The sequence below is a fragment of the Carcharhinus amblyrhynchos genome, chromosome 1 (genome assembly GCF_965287045.1).
Source record: "Carcharhinus amblyrhynchos chromosome 1, sCarAmb.v2.hapA, whole genome shotgun sequence".
NCBI lineage: Eukaryota > Metazoa > Chordata > Chondrichthyes > Carcharhiniformes > Carcharhinidae > Carcharhinus > Carcharhinus amblyrhynchos.
The window spans coordinates 111893493-111918096 of record NC_137324.1 but is presented as its reverse complement, the minus strand read 5'-3'; the positions used below and the strand labels follow the sequence as shown (position 1 = coordinate 111918096).

At 43.2% G+C, this 24604-nt stretch overlaps 1 protein-coding gene across 3 annotated transcripts in view; it reads right to left on the bottom strand.

The window, feature by feature from the left end:
- rasgef1ba (RasGEF domain family, member 1Ba) overlaps positions 1–24604 on the bottom strand; it is a 63622-nt gene that overhangs the window by 15468 nt on the left and 23550 nt on the right. For all 3 annotated transcript variants that reach the window (XM_080198882.1, XM_080198891.1, XM_080198873.1), the window contains 7 exons: positions 23245–23367; positions 22494–22631; positions 12789–13001; positions 11640–11714; positions 3535–3630; positions 3278–3380; positions 680–759 (listed from right to left, as the gene is read on the bottom strand). In XM_080198882.1, the coding sequence (XP_080055008.1) occupies positions 680–759; positions 3278–3380; positions 3535–3630; positions 11640–11714; positions 12789–13001; positions 22494–22631; positions 23245–23367 (828 nt within the window). The remainder of the gene's footprint in view (positions 1–679; positions 760–3277; positions 3381–3534; positions 3631–11639; positions 11715–12788; positions 13002–22493; positions 22632–23244; positions 23368–24604) is intronic.

Here is a 24604-nt window from a genome sequence, read left to right as displayed (position 1 = left end):
CACATTTGAAAGGACGGCCTCTATGTTCTTTGCAAAGCCCCCATGAAAACTCAAAATGCACTGGACCTAACTCATGCTTAAAATCCCCTGATCCTTTGCACCAGCTTTGGCCAATTACAGAACAATTACTCTGAATAGACCAGTGTAACCGAGTGAAAATTTAACCCATACATTTTGACTGAGAAGTGATTTTAGCGCCACTGAAAGCGGCTTGGTGGCACAATAGTTAGCACTGCTGTCTCACAACTCCAGGGATCCAGGTTCAATTCTGGCATTGGATGACTTCTTGTGTGGAGTTTGCATGTTCTTTTGTGTCTGTGTGGGTTTCCTTCCACAGTCCAAAGATGTATGGGTTAAGTGGATTAGCCATGTTGGGGTTATGGGGATAGGGGTCAAGGTGCTCTTTTGGAAAGACAGATGGACCAAATGGCCTCTTTCTGCACTACACAGATTCTAAGTTCAAAGCATATATACACTGAAACCAATAAAACACATGGTAGATTATAAATATATTAACTGATGTATTTCTGTGATGGTAGATGATGAAGACAAATTCATTCATCGAGTGGTGCCTAGTAGCTTTATTTAAATTTAAATGATCCTTTTTGTACTATAGTCATACACTTCTCAAACGATAAATGTGTGAAATTGGACTACAGGTTGTACCAGTAGTACTTACCTCAAGGATGTCAAACTTGGCCGTTTTGATTTTTGCCCAGGTTTTCTTTAATCGAGAAACGGGGCTCATGTTCATGCCAGCTGAAAAGAGAAACATTAAGATCCCCCTTTTTAGTTCATGCACTGCAGAAGAGAGAGCTTCCTCAGTCACCAAAATACATTCAAAATTCTTGAGAAAAGAGAGAGAGAGATTAACAACACAGACTCTCCAGGAAAAATTGAGATGTACTTTGCTGATAATGGCTGGGATTTTCCACCCCATTCCCCCAGTTTTTCAGCAACAAAGGTAGCTCCCCACCCAGAAGGTAAAAATAAACAGTAAAACGGGGAAACAGGAACAGTGGCCTGAACTGGTCTTGTATACTTTAAAATGGAACACCAGTGAAATGGAGAAATAAGAACACTGGTTCAAAGTAATACTCTGAGTTCCAGGTTCAAATCCCACTACTGCTGATGGTGAAATTTGAATTCAATAGAAATCTGGAATTAAAGGTCTAATGATGACCATGAAAGCATTATCGATTGTCGTAAAAATATCCATCTGGTTCACCAATGTCCTTTAGGGAAGGAAATCTGCCATCCTTACCTAGTCTGGCCTACATGTAATTCCCAAGCCTCAGCAATGTGACTGATTCTTAATTGCCCTTTCAAGTGTAATTAGGGATGGGCAGTAAATGCTGGCCCTGCCAGTGATGCCCATGTCCATTGAATGAGTAAAAAAAAATCTAATTTTCCTTTTGCCAATTCACCATGCCCCAATCCCACTTCTGATTTGCAAGCTGCAAATGGCTCAAGCATATACCTCCCACCTTCCCATCATCTCTGCACCACAACCTTAGTATTGTGCCCTTATTCATTCAGATACCCAACAATGGCATCCTTATCAGGCTTCAGAGGAACTCCAAAAAAGGAGTGCTGATGAAGACACATCACCATCACTTGATTTCACACTCACAGGCACTCACTCCAAACCATTCCCCAAATGAAAATAAATTGCAACCACCATTCATATATCACATACATTCCCTGGGCCCACACACACATTCGTACGGGTGGTAGAATAAGAGGATACCGTTATGGTTTTTTTTACAGTTTGTGAAGAACATAAAGCAACAGAAATATGGTTAGCTGTGCTTTGGCTGATCTCAAAGCAGCAATTCCACATTTTGTTCAACTCCTGGGTGTAGTTGTATTGAGCAGATTTCCACATTTTATTTCCAAAAGATCTTGGTTTTCAGTAGATTTCTCTTCTCAAGATTGTTACTTTGCAAACTGGGGCACAATACTTTTCAGAAAGAGAGAGAGAGCATTCCCTAATTTCTCTCCTACTTGGTAACACAGGACAGAATTTTCCCGTCCCACCTGCCAGGCCATACAAAGATCCATTGACCATGGGTGGGATTTTCCCGCCATGGGGTTGAGCGCAGTTGGAAAATCCTACCCAGTTTCTTAAATGCTCCTGCTAGCTGTATATTCCAGGGAAATCCCATTAGTCCACGTGTGTTGCAATCTTTTTTTTAGAACAGGTAATTGCACTTTGATGTCAGAAGATCCCCCTGGTGTCAACAGCTGGAAAATTCCAGCCATATTTTGGAATATTTTTCCCTGTTAAAGCACAGGTAAAACATACAAAATACCTACTACCCCTGACCCTCCTGGAATAGCAATTACACCAGCCCTGTAAGTTCAGGAGCCAATTTTTTTTTATCATAGTCTTGTATTTAGAACCATCACCACACTTCTAAGCAGATTTGTCTTCATTCAGCCTTTTTAAGTTTGCAGAAATATGATTATCTGTTTCAGCTAGTGGTCTAATCCACATTTATTTTATTCTATTGAGGGAAATAATTATTTCTAATTTTAAACGCTACTTTATTTTTATTTCCTACAACTTAGCATTCACAGTCCAAACTGAATAACTGACTTAAATAACCTTTTTATCATTTTCCACTGTTTTGAAACTTGGATTGAGTCTGCACTCAATTATTTCTGAATGAAAATAATCAGTTCATCGAGTCTGCTTTCGTAACAGTGAGCTCTCAGGCCTCAAATTATCCCTGTCAGTCATCTGGACCGTTTCCAATGCATCAATGTCACCTTGAAAGTAAGGTGCTCACAATTTCAAAATGTTGTTTCAGATGTGGTCCAACCAATGATCTATAAAATGTCAGTATAATTTGTTTTGACTGATTCTCAAATGCCCTTGAGATATAGCCTAGTACATGATTAGCTGTGTTGATAACATTGCATTAACGTAACTCAGAAGACATGAGTTGTACTGCAATGCTTTGTTAAGAGTCCCCAGTGTCAAAGTTATTGACAATTTACATCTGATAAGCTAATGTGATACATCCTTCTAGATTTAATAGATGGTTGCCCTTTGTTTTCCTGTTATTTTCTGATCATTAAGCTCATATACAATAGCTTATCTATAGCTGGATGTTCTGATTGTTAGGTGCCAGGGCTGTGCCTGATTACAGCTTAGAAAGCATATCACAGATAGATTTTACAAATAATTTTGCTGGAATTTAATGAGGAGCTACCAACTTGATTGATCTGTCTTATATGCATTTAATCTCGGTTTATGAGCAATACTCACAAATAATTGCCATCAAGGAATTGAAGTTGCCAATGTTGAAGCACTCCCGAGCTACATCAATGAAATATTCTATTACCCGTGCCCTGTGTTTCTTCTTCACCGGCTGTGAATGACAGATGAGAAAATTGGATTTCAGATGAAACAGTACCTTTCGCTAAAGGGAACTGACAGTGGAAATGCATAATAATGAGTGACAATTATTGTGACAGGCACAGAGAAACAACTCCAATGTTGAAACGTGGTGAGACTTGACTCACCATGCAGATCTCTGTGGCTACCAGATAGCTCAGTCTATTAAACCACTCAACATACGCTTCCAGGTTACTCGTTTTCTTCAGATCATTAAAACAGGTCTGAAATAAAAGTAAAACAAACAGGTTTTCACACAGAAGACATAGAATCAGAATACTCCCATCCCATTTCATAAATAAAAGCATAGCAATCCTTATAAAAACATGCCAGCATAAACTGTTAATGGAAAAAGAGGAGCAAGTGTGAACAAGAATGAAATAGATAATCCTAAAAGTTGATTCTGGCACATTTATGAAAGAACATCATGAAAGAAACAAGTGGCATCCAAACTCAACAGGAAGAGAACAAAGAGCATGAAGCAGAAACACCCTAAGATTAAAATCCTCTGAAATGATGTTCAGAAGGGAAGCATTTGAGAAACTTTCAGGAGAGCATGAAAGCCCTATGAGCAAAAAGACAAGTGAAGCTGATGGCAAACTGCCACACAACCCAAACACACCCAAAGAATAGGTTTAGAAATATTCCTTTCTCCAAGTTACAAAGCCAATACACACAGTAGACAGGGTAAGCCTGTCCATCTCCTTCCTTGCTCCAAAAGCCATTTCAAATTCACATTGAATTCAATTCACGGCCCCCAGAGACATACAAAATCCAAGTTGACAACAACAGGCATTATCTGATCACGGACTTGATCTGATGACGCTTGAACTTAGCCAAAAAGCTGAGAAGAATAGATCATCAAATTTTGGCACCCCTAAAATGAGTCACCAAGAAGCATTTCAACTGTGTCCCTCCCCAACTTAGCTGAATTTTAGGCTGGGCCCCTCTCCCACTGAACAGGATTTTAGCTGAGCCCCACCTCCACCCCGAGCAGGATTTTGATCCAACCCAATGCCTCACTCATAAATAATATTGTCATCCCAATCACAACATGGGTTTCCTCCGGGTGCTCCGGTTTCCTCCCACAGTCTGAAATATGTGTTGGTTAGGTGCACTGGCCATGCTAAATTCTCGCTCAGTGTACCCGTATAGGCACCAAGGTGTGGTGACTAGGGGATTTTCACAGTAACTTCATTGTAGTGTTAAGGTAAGCCTACTTGTGGCACTAATAAATAAACTTCAAACTTAAAATGCACGTAGAATGCAGTCCATTTCTGTTTACGATATATCTCTCACTCTCAATCTTCCTGCACCTAACAGTACATAGGTCAGACTTTCATCTATTTCTGCAACTAATTATTCCTGGAACAGGTCACTAGTCTGTCTCTGGGGTTTCTAACTTGAGGGCACCATATCGATATATATCAATGATTTAAGCTTTATTGTGGGGAAGTGGATGATAAAAACATTTACAGGATACACAACATTGGTTGTATTGATCATGAGGAAGAAAGCTGTAAACTGCATCGATTGGTGAGGTGGACCTAGCTGTAAGGACACAATGGAATTCAACCTAGAAAAGTGAGAGGTAACTCATTGTGGAGGACAAACAAGGCAAGTGAATACACTAAAAATGGTAGAATATGGAGAAGTATAGAGGAAAAGATGATTTTGTAGTGTGTCTCCACAGATCCCTGAAGGTGGCAGGGCAGCACGGTGGCACAGTGGTTAGCACTGCTACCTCACACTGTCAGGGACCCAGGCTCGATTCCCAGTTTGGGTCAATGTCTGTGTGGATTTTGCACATTCTCCACATATCTGTATGGGTTTCCTCTGGGTGCTCCGGTTTCCTTCCACAGTCTAAAAGACATGCTGGTTAGGTGCACTGGCCATCCTAAGTTCTCCCTCAGGTGTCAGTGTGGCAACTAGGGGGTTTTCACAGTAACTTCATTGCAGTGTTAATGTAAGCCTATTTGTAACACTAATAAATAAACTTAAAAAACTTTCACTAATGAATAAACTTTAAACTGACAGATAGATAAAATGGTTAAGAAGGTATACAGTGTACTTCCCTGGAGGGTAGGAAAAGGGAAATTATGCTAGAATTGTGTAAATCACCATTATTTAGACTTCAACTGGTATCCTGATTTGTTCTCTTCACCACATTAAAGGGTATGATCACAATACAGAGGACACAGAATAGCTTAAGGAACCAGGAATGGTGAATTTTAGCTATGAGGATAGATTGAAAGGCTGGGGTTGCTTTCTTTGGAACAGAGGAGGCTCAGGGAAGATTGAAATCTGATGTCAAACTTGGGTTTTAAAAGCCTGCAGACGAAAGAATGAATGGAATAGTGAGGAAGATAAGGCATTTAGCATAATTTTCAGGCCCTGGAAAAGAATGTGTTTGATTAGGAAGCTGTTCAACAAATCTTGATTTCAGCATTGCTTTTTGAAAGCAGAATTTGGACCACCCAAGGATTAACTCCTTGCCATTGTAAATGAGGCATCAAATATAGTTTGTGCCATTAGCAGCAGGTCAGTTTTCCAAAATTCCTGTCATGTCGGTACAACCAAAAGTAATTGGATTTTGAATGGCGCCTCCAAACATTTTGTAAACTTGTTGAACATCGCGCACTATGAATCTCATCAACTAAGTCATTATTCCATTCTATCGAGTTTCAGTGCTTGACAAAAGGCAACATTATTTGCTGTGTAAAGTTCAACATTGCAGTTCATGAGATATCATATTCCCTCTGTAAGAGAGGTAAACAGATTTAGTGTTCTGCTTGGTGCAGCGTAGAAGCACTATGATTATCAGAGTGATTGCCCAGGATTTAATACTTTGCATAAATTGCACATCTTGATTTCTTAGTTCTGAACTTTGTTTTAAATAGCGGCAGATTAATGCTATTTTTAACAGCACCACTGCTCTTTTAATTAATTCTCTTTCTCTTTAATCATAGCCAAAAATAGCAGCACAGTGATCTGCCAGGGTTTGGCACAGCATTTAATGGGTGGAAGCTCCTGATGGCTCCAGAAGTAGGCGGCCAAGTCTGCTCATGTGCCAGGAAGCAATTGCAAAGTAAATCGTAAGTGCGGACGACGGGCATGCGCTCAATGGCCAATCGTGTGACGGGGCAGATTTTCACCTGTGCCATCAGCTGACTCAATTTCAGGGCTGGGGCAGAATTTTCCTGTCCCGCCTACCATGGAAATCATAGTGGGTGGGACAGGACCATGCAAAGGCCCACTGACCTCGGGTGGGATTTTTCAGTCTTGGGAGTGAGTGCAGCCAGAAAAAACCCACCCTGAAGGGGCTATAAAAGCCCGCCTCCTCAAGCAGCCAATCTCTGATGGCTGGGAAAATTGGTGCCAAATCTGAATGTCAATTCACCACCTGCAGGGTCATTTGGATTATTTTTCAGTTTGCAGCTCCCAACCTCTCAACATTTGCCATCAAATATCCCCCATCACACACACAAGTGTGATACACAGAAGTGGACAATAATACTCCAGCTGAGGTGAAGCCAATGTTTTATCCATGGCTATCCATGGCTAAAGAGGCCAAATGGTATGATAGTTAGTGCATGCTACGGTAATTGGGTACCATTTCGATTGTGTGGCCTGGATGTGACATGAGAATCAACAGGAATGAGGGGGGTTAGGTATCTCTTTGACATGTCAAACTCTCCATTTTGTCATGCAGGAGAAGGAGACCTTCAATGCCAGGGAGAGAGCCAAGTCTAGATGAGGAATGACTAAGCTGAAGGTTTTACCATCCGGTGAAGCGGAAGCCCTGGAGAGTGCGGGGAAGCAGAGCAGCTAGTTGGTTGCAGATGTGAGGCTGGAGTCAGCCAGCAAAGTGAACAAGGCCCCAGTGTAGTTTTGAGACATTAAAACATTAGTGAAATGTGCAACCTTGTGGTTTCCTTAAAGACTGAGCTGCTTGATGTCCTTATTTTTGTTCACCACTATAGGTCATTGCCAGAGGTAAAGAAGGCTAAAGTCCATGGTGCAAAGCAACAACTCTACTTCTGATGAAGACCAAGAACACCCGGGGTATGCATCATCATCTGCCTTGCAGTATTCCTCCACTAGCTCAGTTATACTCACGAGGCTTTCCAAGGGTCTGCGTATAGAATAAGGAGCATGTACAGGAAAATAGCCCACAGGCAAGAGGCCTTCACTGAGATCCTGGTGGAATTCTGGTGTTAACTACAAAAAAGTCACTGGAGATGCAGAGATTGGCAGGGGAAAACTCGGCAGCGGTGTTAGAGGCTATGCAGAACCTTGTGTGCATGGTGTCCAAACCTTGTGAGTGCTTTGCTTTCTCCAAGAAGAGGTGGACCCTCAAGCTGCCAGACCACTGCAGTATGTCTATCAAGGTCATCACATGCAATGGAGAAATGCTACCAACAGCCTTCCCTCTCACCAGCTACTGCCTTCAAGGTTACATCAATGTGTAGTGGGAGTGAGCAAGAAATTATGAGAGCACATGATGGTACGGATGTTGGAACACTGTAAACATATGCACAAGTTTATATATCATATTGTATGTTGGTCATTGAGTATTATGTGTATTGTATATTTTTAGGATGTCCTCATTTTGAGGGCACACTGTACTGTCATGCTTCATGATTGGCATCATTGCTGAATGAAGGGTACTGAGGGACATCTCACTTGTGCTGGCAACAATGGGGCAGTCAGTTAGAGTCCTGTCTTTATTGAAAGTTAATGTGTGTTGTGTGATTTGTATTCTGAAGGCAATGCTGCATCACTGAACATGCAGTACCTGCTGGTTTTCCCATCAATGACAGGCCACGGAAATTGGCCAAGGTTATGTACGAGTGTGAGGAGTGATGTGCTGCTTGTGCACTCATGGGCCTGCTAATGTGAGCAAGGAGCAGAAAAATGCCTCAATAGCTTCAGCAACTTTTGTGCCTGTGTGAAGCTAGTATCCTCGAGAGCAGTCATCTCTTTTTACCATGTGTGATAAAGATCGACTCACCTTGGCCACCTAGGGGATAGTGGATGTGGGCAGTGAGGTAGCTCTAGACAAAGGCTGGCAGAGATGGGCACACAGTAGGCACAGGTTTGCAGGTACCGATGGTAATGTAATTGGAAAACGATTAAAGATGAAGTTGGCTCTGACAACACTGGCACATCTTTACAAGTCTCTGCCATTTTGGAGGAGCCATGATATCTTTGTTCTCTTCCTCATATTCCTTTCTCTCATCATCATCATCCGAGGAGATTCACATTTCCTCCATGGCCTCACATGACAATTCCTGCCGGTTTGTACTACAACGCTGGACACAGCAAACTGGGACAATCCTGGACACTCTGTGTTGTGTGAATTGCAATGCTACACCAGTCAAGGCAGTGGAAATATATTTTCAGATTGCTCTATAGTTGCCCTGGCCCCTCTGTGTGTTGCATTGTGACATTCCTCTGTGGAGCTTTGGGGATAACGCAATGGTGTCATGAGCCACGTCCTCATGGGATAACCCCCATCACTCAGGATCCAACCCTCCAATAGGCTGTGGTAGCTGGGAGTTCCATGAAATGTATGAGTCAAGAGAACAACCTGGGAAACAAGCACGAGCCTGCTCAGTTGGAAGTTGAGGGAGTGAAACTCTTTCCTTGTGCAGACAAGGCCATTCTCTGCTGAATCCTCTTCTCCACTGCCTGAGTTTGCAAATAAAACTGGAAGTATCAGACCCATTTTGCAAATCCCCCAAGTAAACAGTGTGAAGAAGGCAGGCTTTGCTTCATTCATAGGGCAGTTGTACTTGACCAATGGGGAAGCAAGAGCCATCCACACACAGAACTCGTCCCGTTCCACAATGGCTTCCAGCTCATCTCCTGTAAACTCGAACTTTCTTAGCAGCCATACTGACAGACACACACAATATGACCCTGCAGCCCAATTACCGCCATCCTCCCTCTGTCACCTTCATGCTTTTTTCCTTCATCCCAACATTAGCCTGTTCTTTTCCTCAAGTATCCAATATCCTTGACCAAAGTCAGAGATCCTTAACCTTCCATCTCTCATCCTCAACCCTCCCTCTCACTCGACATCCCTGCCGTCATCCTGGAGCCTTCCCCTTTACGCAGTTCAGTAACCTTCAACCTTCCATTGGAGACCAGTGATCAGTCCTCCCTTTAGCAGGACCTACCCAGCTTCACAGCTAATGTCCCTTCCCTGATTATTTAAACTAGAATATGTGGTACAGCTGCCTCCCTTGGACACAGAGGATTACAGCGTTACAGTGATGGACCCCACCATATAGGCTGGAACCTGGCTCCCTCCAGACACCTCCTCCACCACTCCAACCTCCACACATGCCAATGCCATGCTGTTCTGCCTTCTAAGGACCTGAGTGCTGCCCCTCTCTTGCCAGCACAACTGTTGCCCTGTTTAGGGAGCTGACCACCAGCATCCTCTCCCCAGCCCTTAGCCTTGCCTTATTGAACCTCCCAGTTTTTCCTCCCATATGCTGCTGATTTAGACAAAGACAAAATCCTACCTCAAATCCAAGGATTGAACAACCTTGCCTGGTGCATGCCACTTTTAAACTGAGGGGGAAAAGGGGCACAAGTTTCCTGTGAGCCCCTGATTTAACCTTGATGGTTGGACATAATTTGGTCCTCAATGAATGCAAATACACAGTTCTCGCCACTGAGCAAGGTGGTTCCCACACCACTGCTGGCACACCACCTACAGAATTTCTCAAACTCAACCCAATGTGAGGAAACTCGACGGCTTCCTCTGAATAAATTCCATCCACCATGTTTCCCACTCCTTCAAACCCCATTAAATATTGTCCAAAGTGTAGTATTTGCAGGTTGAGGGTTGCATAATCAGGAGTTTTATGTTGAAAACAAGTTTGAAATAAGTACAGCTGTTTACAATTCTGCAGGATGCTGTGATGTGTACTTTCCAAATTCAGGGGCGCCCATTAAAATTCACCAATGAAAATGGTTAAGGAAATAAAGAGAGAACACGTTCGACACACATTTTCCCCTCCTGTTTTGTTTCCTTTTCTTCCTGAAGCCCTGGTTTGTGTTGCAGTGCGGTGCCGCAGGCGGATAGCTCAGCAGACTGACCATTGTGGCAGACCAAGCTTCAGCTGTTCATGTCTCAGACTCTTTATCCGCATTACAGCCTGGTAGGATCTTTAACTCTACCCACTTGCACCTTCAGCAACAGTCACTGGACAATAAGCAGGAGTAAGAATCATGGCTTTTTTCTTTTGTCCCATTACTAAAAGATACAGAGACAAAATGCACCCCTCATTGCCACTGCCCCTGGTCGAGATAAAGAAACAGTGACTGAACCTTTCCTGGTGTCTTTGGCTAAATGTCACGTTGGACTTTGCATTTGCTAACAGTCTTTAAATGGGAGGTATTTTATCCATACATGTCTGACCTATCAGAATGATGAATATAAAGCAAAAAAGATCATTTGACATACGAGACCTGTCCCGATGTTAATGGGCGAGATTCTCCAGCCTCCCAGCTACGTGTTTCCCGCCGGCGAGAGGTGGCGAATTGTTTCCTAGCGGAAGGATTCTCTGGTCCTGCTGCTATCAATGGGAATTCCCATTGATGTCACCCCACATCAGCGGGGAACCCGCGGGTAGGAATGTGCTGCTGGCGGGACTGGAGAGTCCGACTGGCATGAACAGCTGGAGAATTCCAGCCTACTTCTTTAGCAGCAAACATAGAAAATTTGCAACGTGGAAGGAGGCCATTCAGCCCATTGCACCTCTGTCAGGAGGTATCTATCTTTTTCTTTTTTGTTATCAAATATTTATTCAATTCTCTTTTTAAAATGTTCATAAACTCTCTGCCTCTTCATAGCCTGAAATGAAATCAAACTCTTATTTTCTCTTTATTATCCTTTCTGGTTTACAATGGGGCAGGGATCTTACTCTACACTAAAAGGCTGCTTGTGGCTTTGTGGCAAATGGAGCAGGCTCTATATCCTGTCCTGGGAGGATTTTCCTTTGTCAACACCTCAGTTCAGAAATGAACAGAGATCAAAAGTTGCTTGACAAGGGTGTTCTGTTTGAAATGTTAATGGAAGTAGATCAAAAATGGCAGAAATGTTGAGATGAAAAAGAGACATTAAAAGCAGGCTGTAAGTACAACTGCTGAGAGGCACTTGAGCTGAAGAGCATTGAGGACAGTGTTAGTTTGTAATCACAGAGAGAAACCGTACCTTGTTGTTGTCTAAAGTGTCTTTGTGCACAAAGGCTTGAACAAATTCCTCAGGTCCAATATGACTGAGTCGTTCCTGCAGAAATAAACTCAATATCAATGGCAAGCCAAACTTAATACATCAACATGCTCATATTTTATGAACCATGAATGTTTCCTAATTATTTTCAGATTCTTTTTCTTGAATCAGGGTCAAAAGATTGCGTGATGTCACCTGTGGGCTAATGTAAAACTATACAAAAATTTAAGCTTGATCTGTAAACAATTAAAAAAAAATCAGTCTTCACAAATATAAGCCAAAAAGCAGTTCAGTTCAATCCTTCCTCATGTAACTTATATCAGCTGTCATGTAACACATCTGAAGGTTGCTCTTAATATGGGCAAACAGGGCTGGGATTCTCCGCTCCCACTGCAGAGAGTGGAGGTATGCCTGAGCACCAAACTCCACATTCTTGCTGGCAGCATGGTGCACTACCTGGGCTGGAATAAAAGAGACTGTGATGGACCAAGGCCAGTGGCAGAGAGTTGCAGGTCATTGTGTCATATGGGTCTTCGGGAACCACGTCTAAACCTAAGCAAGTCAGCTACCAACGATTATCATCCCAACCATTTCCCCACTCGAGATAAAATGGGTTGTGAGCAGAACTGCTCCCCATCTGCTTGCTTGCCATCTAATGGAGATTATGTAGCCCCTCCAAAATTGCTAACCCCACCCTATTTGAATTGCTAATCTCCTGTGCTAATTTACTGCTTCATATTTTTGAGCCATCTTCATTGAATTAATTCAGTCTGCGGTGATACTTAATGTTGCTAAATAAACAGGAGGGTACTGAGCTCCAAATGGCAACATTTGAGTTTGCTATTTCAGGAAACATCAACACAATATGCAATTGTAACAATCATCATTTACACACTGTAACCATGATGTTAAATGACTCTTATTCCCTTCTAGATCCACACACTTCTCCACAAAACCTCAGTGAACATAAACCTCCAAAGCTTAGGGAATAGAGGCTTAAGTGCTGAAAAAATGAGTCAAAAATACCATAAAAAATTTAAAAAGGACAAAATGCAGAAGCTTTTTCTTCACTTTTAAACAGAACCCAGTGGTTTATTAAAATACATAATAAAAAATGTAGGAAGCACTAACCAGTTCTACATGTGTAAGCTGCTGAGCTAAAGTGTATGGATCACTGCAGATGGTCACTATATCTCTCTGAATGGATTGTGGCTTGGTCTTTAGCACAGTCAGTCGGTCTGTGACGGATGCATTTAACTTTGAGAGAACTTCTTCGTACTGGTTAAGGGTAGCAAGCTTCCGAATCAGATTCTGAGTCACCTGGTGCATAGTTTTCCGATGTAACTGCCACAGAAAAGAAAAGAACACATAATCGTAAAAGTCAGTCGCCAGATAATTCTACAAGACGTGAAATACTGCGGATGCCAATGCCTCATTGAGGCACGTAAACAAAATATTTCCTTCACTGTTCATAATTGAAAAGATCATCTGGTTAACGTGCAGAACTCCTTGTGGATATTTGGAGACGCTTGCTGGAAATTGGACGGACTTGAGTTGAAGGGTGTTCTACCAACCCCAATACTTTATCCCAACCTGAATAACCTATCAACAGCCATTATATATATGAAAATGGCTTCTTTATAATGGAAGGTTACTTGGAAACATGAAACTGAACCGCCGATCAGATGGGCTTAAAGGGGAGGAAATTGATCAATTAAGATCAAAGAAAGAACTGTCATCACTCCTCAAAAACGGCTTGGAGAAGTTTCTGATATCTGGAATGGGGATTGGGTTAAATTATGAGGAAAGTTTGCGCAGGCTGTGACTGTATCTACTGGAGTTGAATGAGAGTGATCTGAGAATAGAATCCCTACAATGCAGAAAGAGGCCATTTGGCCCATCGGGTCTGCACCAACAACAATCCTATCCAGTCCCTATCCCCTTAATCCTGTGTACTTATCCTGCTAATTTTCCTGACACTAAGAGGCAATTTAGCATGGCCAATCCATTTAACCCGCACATCTTAGGACTGTGAGAGGAAACCCATACAGACACGTGGAGAATATGCAAACTCCGCACAGTCAACCAAGGCTGGAATTGAAGCCGGGTCCCAGCACTGTGAAGCAGCAGTGCTAACTGTGCCACTGTGTCATTCTGAAGGGACAGCGTGGGTGCTGAAAAGATGTGTCCTCTTGTTAAAGAGACTGGAACTATGGGGCACAGTTTAAAAATAAAGACTCTCCCATTTAAGATTGAGATGAGAAGAAATTGCTCTCAGAGGTTGTGAAACCTTGGAACTCTTTTTCAGAGATGGCAGGGTCAATCAATCTTTTTAAGGCAGTGGTTGATCAATTTTTGACCAACAGGGGAGTCAAAGGATATTGGGGCAGTAGGAATGTGGAGTTGAGGCCACAATCAGAACAGCCATGATCTTGATGAATGGCGGTGCAGGCCCAAGGAGCTGAATGGCATCCTGTTCCTAATTTGTGGCCAGAATTCTCCGAGCTCACCTGCAGCTGGGATTCTCCAGTCCCGATACTGTGAATGGAGATTTGCCTGAGTGGCAAAATTCTCCATTCTTGCTGGCAGCTGGCATTCTCGCGGAGTGGTGATGAATAGCCGGATAACCCAGCCCAGTGTGTTCACGTGAATGGTGCTGCCACAGTTCCTCCTGTGCTGCCTTCACTCTGTGGCAAACTTTATAAGGGGGCAACTCTGCAGTCATACATAAATATATTTCTAATAAGTGCCAAATTACAGATTTTGCCTCGAGTTTAAAAATATAACATCACTAAATTGTACCTATTACACTGCATCCTAATCTAATCCACTATCTGCATAAAGTTAGAAAGAAATTTGCATACATTGATTGTTAGATATTCATTGAAACGATATAAATCTGCTCAACAGTAGGAATCTGGGGAAAGAATTCCACTGCTGTTCCTTTAGTGCATTGTAAAAATGCTTGTGATTCTCGGATGCTTCTGGTGACATTTTTGAAACATCCAAAAAGAATACATTTACATGAGAAGTACCTCAAATGAATCTTCACAAATACTTTCTGGATGTCCCTAAACAGACTAACTTACGCCTGAGCAATTTTCACAACAAGCAGCAATGCCATCAGGAAGAAATGTGTCACATTGTTAAATTGATAACAAACTAATGTTTGTGTGGAGAAAAGACTGCAGTGTTATTTTTGGCATTTTTCCCCTCTCTTTCCCTTCATTACTTGTCTAATGTCCAGCCATCTGTTTGCTCTCACTACTGCAGCAACTGAGAACTACTAAAGCTCATCACAGCCAATGGTGAGCAGGTTGGAATGCTGACCTCTATCAGAGTTCAAGTCTTTCCAACTGCAACTAATCTAAAATTATAATGCCGGTTTGCTTGAATAAACGGTGGCATTGAGCTTGGGCTACGAATTAAATACCTGATATCACAGAATTATTGTGCGCGTACGAAAGGCAATGGAAAACTCCACATGATTTCATGAGTTTTCTCATTCGTGCAAGTCTTTCAAGCTACAGTATCTAATAGTCTTGTATCTAATAGTACTTGTAGGCAATACAGCAATGGCTGTACAAATGGTTTCATTAAATAATCCACGCACCATTTTACTTTTGCCCAAAGGCAGGCATAAACTTTAAGTGTATTGTTTTCATAATGACAGTATCACAAAATAACATGATTGTGAACAACTGGGGAGAAATACAAACCCCAGCATAGAGAGAAGCATGCTTCCATTTCTGTTTTTCTCTCCCCCATCATTACTACTTACTTGCAGCTGAAAAGAGGTCAACATAGATAATCCTGCTCTGTCAAGACATAGTGAGATAAAGCTCCCTGGGCAACAAGGGCCATTGCTATTGTCTGCGGGGTGCACATCAGACAGCTGATTGGAGTTGTTTTTGTTGACAAAGATCAGGATGCAATCAGTCAGTCATTGTGCAGCAACTCGTGTGAGAGAAATTATTTGGAGGAGAGTAATTTGGTTCACCACAAGGTAGCACCAAAACTGAATCAGACTTGAGAAGCACTAATAAGATTAAGTGTAGTGTTTAATGGAGGCGATGGGGACTTGCACACTGGCTGGAGAGAGACAGTAATGTTGCCTCTTTTCAGAAAGACCAACTGAACTGGGCAGCAGCAGGTCTTCCCCAGCATCAAGGAAATCGGGGGTTGGGAGCTCTGTGCACAGCAAGGAAGCGGTGACTGCTGCTGGTATGACAGCCACCTGAGGCCACTGATGGATCGCAGGCCACAGAGGAGTGACGATGAGAAGGTAGTCACAGAGTAAGGGTCATGGCAGAAAAGGGGGTTACAGCCAGGGCACAGAACGAGACCCACTCGGCCCCCTTTATGATGCTGGATCTCGATCAGGTACTGTGCCTTTGTATGGGCCCACACCACTCCCATCCTCCCCAGGGGCAAAGCACACATTAGCTTGTTGCGCTCCCCGCATGGTAAGCCCCCTGCTCGCCACTGCGTTAATACAAGTGGCAGCCAAATGAGGTCCTTAAGTGGACATTAATTGCCCACTTAAGGATCTCAATTCATAATGGGGCAGGAAGGCCTTCACGTCACAGACATAATCATGGTTAGGGGGATCAGTTAGCAGGGCCCCCTCCCATGTGATGTCCCCGCTACCAAATTCACCAAGGGGAGGAAATTAAATATTAAATTCTATCCTATGAGTCAAGAAATCAAAACTAATATTAAGCAATGTAGCTCCTAATGTTCAAATACCACCATTACACAAATAGCATTTAAAAAGACACAGATTCTATCATATGGCTTCAATAGAAATAGAGCAATTTAAATTAAAAGCTAACTGAATAGAAGAATTAGAGAGAACACCGTAATATGATTAAGCATTGCAGCACAGCAGCTCATTGTCATTGTTTCCCAAGTTCCGACCCCCATTCTGTTCAATTTCTGATCTAAGCTGTGCTGGACACAGGGACAGGTTTGAAAGCTGGTTTGAAAGCACGGGAGGCAAGCGGGATCCAACAAGTGGCTTGCTCATTGTCTATCCCTATCCCTGCCACAACACAAGAGGGAGTAGCATTTGGTGACCTGCTCACCAGTGGACCAAATGATATCTTTAGAGGGCAATTAATGCCCACTTGGTCAGCATTTAACCAGCAGTGTAAGAGGCCCAAGCCAAACAGGTGGCAAACCACCCCCACCCCCACACCCCCACCCCTCAGCACCATGGCTAAGCTCTAATCATACTCTGGGTTGCTCCATTGGATGAAACGGCTTATGTGTCTGACCCACCGAATCCTTTATGATTTTGAACACCCATCCATCAACCTTCTAAACGGGAAGGAATAAAACTTTATATGAGCTGTCCTTATAATATAACTTTCTTTCATTTTGTACTGCACAGCATCCCTACTTAAGTAATGGAGCAGCATATCAAATTTTCCAATTCGCAGGGATAACTCCAGAATCTGGAGCGCTTTGTAAAATTATGAATAATACATTTGCAATCTCCTCAACTATTTTCTTTCAAACCCTGGGGCAGAATCCATTACTTCATGGAGATGTGTCTATCACGCTCATATCCAGGTAATTATTCCACTGAACTCATTTTTCAGACTGCCTTCTACCTGAGATATTCTGTCCTCTTCCTCCACTGTGAAAACAGGGGCGCTCTTGGCTCCAAGCTCACTGGTCAAGATCCAACAAAACCCAAAAGTCTCCAACCTTCCCTGCCCCTCACTGGCGATGTAATCAGGTTCATTCTCACAACAGGAGTGAACCTGGTTGAAACACACTTCAATACATTACCATATTAAGAAAGAACCCACCATGTTTTAAGGCCGAGACATTTTTTGAAACCTCGCTAGGTTCACTCAGCTGTGAACCTGTCATGGGGATCCCCTTGGGAGTGTAAAGGTGAGTACAGCCCCTGGGGGAGATGGACAAGGTCAGAGAGTGTTCTGGCAATGTCCCCTGGCACCACTCCTTGGCACAGTCTGGCACTGCCAGATTGTCATGGTGCCAACCTGTGCCATGGGGCAGCGCCTGGGATGGACCCTAGTGGGAACCTCATGGGGACGGGGGCGGGGCAGGGGGGAATCATTTACCAGTGGTCGTGCGGGCAGGCGGGGGTGTTGGGTGTGGGAGTTGGGATGCCAGCAATGGCTATCTGGGTGAGGGGCAACAGTTTGATATTCAGGGGAGGAAGAGAGTGGGGTGCCAGCAGTGACTGTGTAGACGGTTGGGGGTGGGGGTGGGGGGGGGGGCAGAGTCGGAGGAAGGGGTTTGCTGTTCAGGAAGAATGGGTGAGGGCGCACTGACTGCTGGGGAGAGTTGATGGGAGGGGAGTAGTGAATGCTGGCTCCAATCGCCAGGAGTGAATGCCAACTCTGATCAGGCGGCAGGGGGAAGCTCTTGAGACCTTTGATTTGATTTGATTTATTATTGTCACATGTATTATCATATGGTGAAAAGTATTGTTTCTTGTGCGCTATACAGACAAAGCATATCATTCATAAAGAAAGAAAGACGAGAGTGCAGAATGTAGTATTAACAGTCATAGCTAAGGTGCAGAGAAAGATCAACTTAATGTGAGGTATGTCCATTCGAAAGTCTGATGGCAACAGGGAAGAAGCTGTTCTTGAGTCAGTTAGCACATGACCTCAGACTTTTATATCTTTATCCTGATGGAAGAAAGTGGAGTTGAGTTTGTCAGAGGTACGTGGGACCCTTAATTATGCTGGCTGCTTTTCTGAGGCAGCGGGAAGCATAGACAAAGTCAATGGATGGGAGGCTGGTTTGCATGATGAACTGGGCTACATTCACAAGTGTTTGGTGTGGGGTGGTGGGGGGAGTTACTTTTTGGTCTGATCTCCAAAGAGAAACACCATTTTTCTCACAGAAGCCAGCACTTAGCCATCTTTTGGTAAGAGTAAGATTTTGCCCCAAATCTACCATGTGCTTATTATCCATTATAATCTCAACTAGTCCATCTTTAATGCTCTGTACCACTCCCCAGGGGCTAAGTTGGATCGCTGTCAAAAACAGATGTAGAGTTTGTGATGTGTGGTTTATGTATGCCTGTAGAGTGAGGTCATCAAGTAGAAGCCCATCAACTGAAGCTGCACTACCATGGAGACTGAGAGGTAATTTAACCCCTTGGTGAGAATCTTAATTTACCATTTCTATCCCTTTATAAGCCTTGATAATTTACCCACGGAATATTACGGCCAATTCCTATGGCTGACATCTTTCACAGATGAGCTTCACATTACTTTAAATGTGAATCTATTCACATGTGTCCTATTGCAATCAATTTGGAGTTTGGAATTAACCTAGACTAATAATTTAGAGACATGAATGCAAATCCCACCATGGCAGCTGGGGAAATTAAATTCAGATTAATTACATAAATCTGGAATAAAAAGTTATTATCAGCAATGCTTGGTCATGAACCAGATTGTCATCAAATCCAACTGGTTCACTAATATCCTCAGAGAAGGAAATGTGCCATCTTTAACTTGTCTGCCCTACATGTGACTCTGGACTCTCAGTAATACCCTTTGAAATGAAGCTGAATTTTACAGAGAGCAGGGGAGGAGGGCTCACTCTCTTAACGCTACATTGTATAATGTCCCACCCCCAAACCTGCATCGTACTTCTGGATCACTAATTTCTTTAGGGAAGGAAATCTGCTGTCCTTACCTCATCTGGCCTACATGTGATTCCAGAGCCACAGCAATTTGTTTGACTCTCAATTGTCCTGTGAAATGGTCTAGCAAGCCATTCTGTTGTATCAATCGGGGCAACTAGGGATGGGCAATAAATGCTGGTTAGCCAGCGATGCCAATGTCCCATAAAAAAACATAACAAGAGTATTATAGAACAAAATATGATGCTAGCCCACATAAGGAAATAGGACAGATGACCAAAAGTTTGGTCAATGAGGTAGGATTTAAGGAGTGTCTTAAGGGAGAAAGCAAGTAGAGATGTGGAGAGGTTTAAGATGGGAATTCCAGTGCTTTGGGCTTATCAGCTGAAGGCACATCCACCAATGGTGGAAAATTAAAATCAGGGATGCTCCAGAATTAGAGGAGTGCAGGTATCTCGGAGGGTTGTGTGGATGGGCGAGATTACAGAGGCAGAAAGAGGGTCAAACCAAGGATGGATTTGGAAACAAAGGTGAGAGTTTTGAAGTAGAGGTATTTTTTAAGTGGGATACTATGTGGATCAGTAAGCAGGGGGTCACGGATGAAAGGCTTTTGGTGTAAGTATGAGTTTTCCATGATCTCAAGTTTATGCAGAGTAGAAAGTGGAAGGCCAGATAGGAACGCACTTGAATAATCAAGTCTGGAGCTAGCATAAACACGAATGGGAGATTCAGCAGCAGAAAAGCTAAGACAGGGGTGGAGGCGAAGGATGTAACAGAGGTAGCCATGGATGGTCTTAATGATGGCAAAGATTGATGGTTGAAAGTTCATCTCAGGATCAAATGATCAGGCAATCTGGTTCAGTCTCAGGCAGTCGCCAGGGCGATGTATGGTGAGAGGGCAGAGTCTGTGGCGGGCATCGAAGATACTGCTTCAGTCTTGCCAATAATTAACTGGAAAAAATTTCTCCTAGTCCAGTACTGGATGTTATCAAAGCAGCCTGACAATTTAAAGACATGGGACGGGATTTTACAGCCTCGCTTGCATGAGACCAGAAAATCCCACCTGAGGACAACGGATATTTCCATTGTCTGCCCCTCGCCCGCTCTGATTCTGTGGCAGGCAGGGTGATAGAATTGGGGTGATGGAGGGATCGGGAGAGATGGTAGTGAGGTAGAGTCAGGATACACGTGGAAACTGATGTGTTTACAGGTAATGTCATGGAGGAGTAGCATGTAGATGAGAAATAGGAGGGACACCATTGGTAACAGTGGAACAGAGCAGGAAGAGTTGAAAGTCATATTCTAACTATAGTTAAAGATAGAATAAGTTGAGTGCAGTCCCACCTAGTCGAACAGTGGAGGATGTTGGAGGAGAGTGCTCTAGTCAACCATGCCAAAGGCTAGAGGCGAGATAAGAAGGACAAGAAGGAACAGATTACCTTTGTCACAATCACATAGGATGTCATTTGAGACTTTGACAAGTGTCTTTTTGGTACTGTGGCAGGGGCAGATGCATGATTGGAGGGTCCAAACATTAAGTTCTGGGAAAGATAAGCATGAATTTGGGAGCCCCATCCCCCTATAGATGAATTAGAAAAGGTAAGCTAGGGCAGGTCAATATTTTGAACACAGACAATGTGGCATGTTAACGCTGTGATACAGTTAAGAAAAATATGGTTCTAAATCTAGGATTGCACTTCAGCCCATGGTCAGCACCTCTGGTATGAATCACCAACAATCCATAAGTGTTGTTTTTTATTACTCACCTTCCACTGCAAACCATGTGCCATTTCATGCTTCTCAAAAGCATTCCTGTGTTTCATTCAATGGCATTTTGTTTCTAAGAATTAAGAATTTTAAATCCAAAAATGAGTAGTTGTGGCTGGTCAGATGCTAATCTTTAGCATTTTTAGCCCATCCACAATTGCCTATTTATGGTTTAAGTGGAGGCAGGAACAAGAGACAGGCAGATAAACTACTGCTGGGACGTGAGACAGTAGAATCATAGAATCTGAAGGAGGCCATTCAGCCCATCAAGTCTGCACCAACCACAATCCCACCCAGGCCCTATTCCTGTAACCCCACGTATTTATCCTGCTAATCCTCTGACTCAAGCGTTAATTTAGCATGGCCAATCAGCCTAACCCACACATCTTTGGACTGTGGGAGGAAACTGGAGCACCCAGCGGAAACCCACACAGAAATGGGTAGAACGTGCAAACGCCACACAGACAGTGAACCTGGGCCCCTGGTGCTGTGAGGCAGCAGTGCTAACCACTGTGCCACCGTTCCACCAATTTAAAATATTTTAAAGAAACAGCCTCTGATTTGACAGTGACTGGCCAGGTTTCTCAGGCCTTAGAAAACCAGACAGCTGAAGGGAGGCGAGGGCAACTTTAAGGAGATGATAAGTACCTTTACAGCATTGCTTGTGGGCCAGCAGGGGCAGGCATATGTCCCCCTAACTCCCAAACCTTTTTGGATTTTGGATTTAAAATTCTTAACTCTCAGAAACAAAATGCCATTGAATGAAACACAGGAATGCTTTTGAGAAGCATGAAATGGCACATGTCCAGGCAAAGATCCCTCCTAGGGTTGGGGATCAGATGCCTGAACATCACTCCTGGATCCGAGCAAAAGCTGTTCCTGTACCCTGGCTGGAGTCCTCCCTCCTTGGCAGAACAGGAAAGCCCAAGGAGATAAGTCACATGCTTCAAACCATGTAAGTTCACATCTAAAATTCCACTCCTCCCTCTAATTTTGTAATCTCCAGCTGTAAATGTCAAGGCCAATATATATCTCCAAGCACACACCAAACTGATAAACATGCAGTTAAATACTTAATTACTAATGTTATGCTTCAAAACAAGATGATGTAAACCTGAGTCTAGACTTTCTTCAGAAGTAAGAAATAAATAAATTAGTTTAGCTGGGTTTAATCATAGGTGCCTGATGCTCCTTGCAAAATATGGTAATTATGGCAATGCATAACTGACATAATTAATGATAAACCGTGTGGATATGAGCTATAAATCTGTCATCTGTTTGGATTCAATTCCCATTTCTTCCAGTTATTTGTTTTATTTGCTCAGGTTGGTGTTTCCTTTTACTTTTCACAGAAAGCACTATTAATTTGCCATTAACTATTCCTAATAATTCAAATATAGACGAGCTGCTGTTTCCAAATAACTAACCTCATCCAAAGTGGTTATCTTGTGTGTCATGTCCTTTAAGTTTCTCATCATCCTTTCGTCTCGAAAATCGTAGGGAAATGTCTCCGTCCATTCAGCCAACAGCTGCACTATTTTTGGCGCAAATTTTCTTATTTTGGCCTGCAATCAGTCAGAAAATTGGATTTAATTACAACAGATTTAGGAACATAGAAACTAGAAGCAGGAGTAGGTCCTTCCAGCCTACTCCAACACTCACTATGATCATAGCTGATCAAATTCAGTATCCTGATACCCCCTTCCTCCTCCCATCCTTCGATCCCTTTAGCCCCAGTCTAATTTCTTCTTGAAATCACACAACATTTTGGCCTCAACTACACTCGGTGATAGTGAATTCCACACATTCACCACCTTCTGGGTGAAGAAATTTCTTCTTTTTCGGTTCTTAAAGGTTTATCTTTTATCCTCAAACTATCACCCTTAGTTCTGGACAGCCCACCATTGGGAACATTCTTTCTGAATCTGTCTAACCCTGTTAGAATTTTATAAATGCAAGTTAGCATTTCATCTGTAGGACACTGGCATCGTCTAATTGTGAGACATTAAACATACTTTCTTTCATTAAAAATTAACAGAAGAAAATCACTTACAGCACATAAATGGAAACTGTATTCCATTAATTATGAGAGGAAAGGCTCAGAAAAATGTTCTTTTATTAGTGTTTGCAAAATCATCAGTCTCCAGGCAAACAGAAAGTGTCCCTTGACAATCTCACCTTATCTAAAATGGCCTCATTCAGTCTCTGTTGCTCAATGCACATGAGGCAAACCTTGGCGAGGAGCTCATATGGCCGGATGAAAAGACGAGAGCTGAGCAGGAAGGTAAATACATATGTTCTCTGCAAGAGAAAGACAAGGAAAGCTCACTCTCAGAAATGAATTGTGTTTAACTACTCTTGGTCCAACTGCCTTCATTTGGAGGTAATGACGGCAGTTTAAACTGAGAAGAATGTGAAGGCTTTTGCTGGGTGGGAATGGAGTGTAAAAGTCTCAGAAATCTCCTTCACCACCCAAACCAGCCTCAAACCTTCCTAATTCCAACTGTACTGAAGCTGCAAGATGATCAGGCAGCCAACCTGATTCAAGGGGGTAGTCTGCAACTTTAGATATAACAATAATAAGGCTAATTTTGAATTTAACAGCAGTCGATTAGGTTTCCTGAATTGTGCAGGTCACAAGCAGCACCCTCAAGGTGAAGACTTTGTGGAATCAGGAAATAATTGCCTTCACACTTACCCCTTGGAATTCCCATGTAGACAGGTAACGCCTGCTTGAGGAGCCTCCGTAGAATGTACTCCCTTAAATGTCCCCCTGGACTAGGTCGCCAAGCCTAGATCACTCCTCCCACCAGGCCCTGATTTCCCCTGTCACCAGACCCTGATCCCTTCCATCATGTCCTGATGTTATCCCATTGCTGACCCAACACAAGATCTCAAATCCCTTAACCATGACCTCAAATTCATACCTCAACCACGCCCTCCATCCACAACGGGGCTGTGCTCTCATGTGTCGCAATCTCCCCAGGCCCATGCCCACCAGAGTTTGACTTTGAGCCCCACCCACCCACCCAAAGGTCCCAATCTCCCCCATTCACTATGAACAGCAGCTCCCTCCACCAACTGTGGCCCCCTCCTATCCCAGATCGAAAACTGCCACCCGGGGACTTAGCTGCTGCTGCTGCTGTTATCAGGGATCAGCTCTCTGCCCAACTGAAGCCCCAGCTGACAGGATGGGGAACCGATCACTAATGTCAAAGACAAGCTGTTGAGATTAAACATCTCAGCGGCAGACGAAGCAGGAGGGGGCATGGAAATCCAGAATGCCCAGTTTCCCCAGTGTTGTAACCGGCCTTGCTCCTGCAGGTCAGTTCAGGGAAAACTACGCAATGATACACAAAGGTGGTTGCACTCAGTATTCTTTCACAGAAATTATAAAACAAACAAACTACTAGCTAGTTTGGGTCGGCACAGTGGCACAGTGGTTAGCACTGCTGCCTCACAGCACCAAAGACCCAGGTTCGACTCCTGGCATGGGTCACTTTCTGTGCAGAGTTTGCACGTCCTCCCTGTGTCTGTG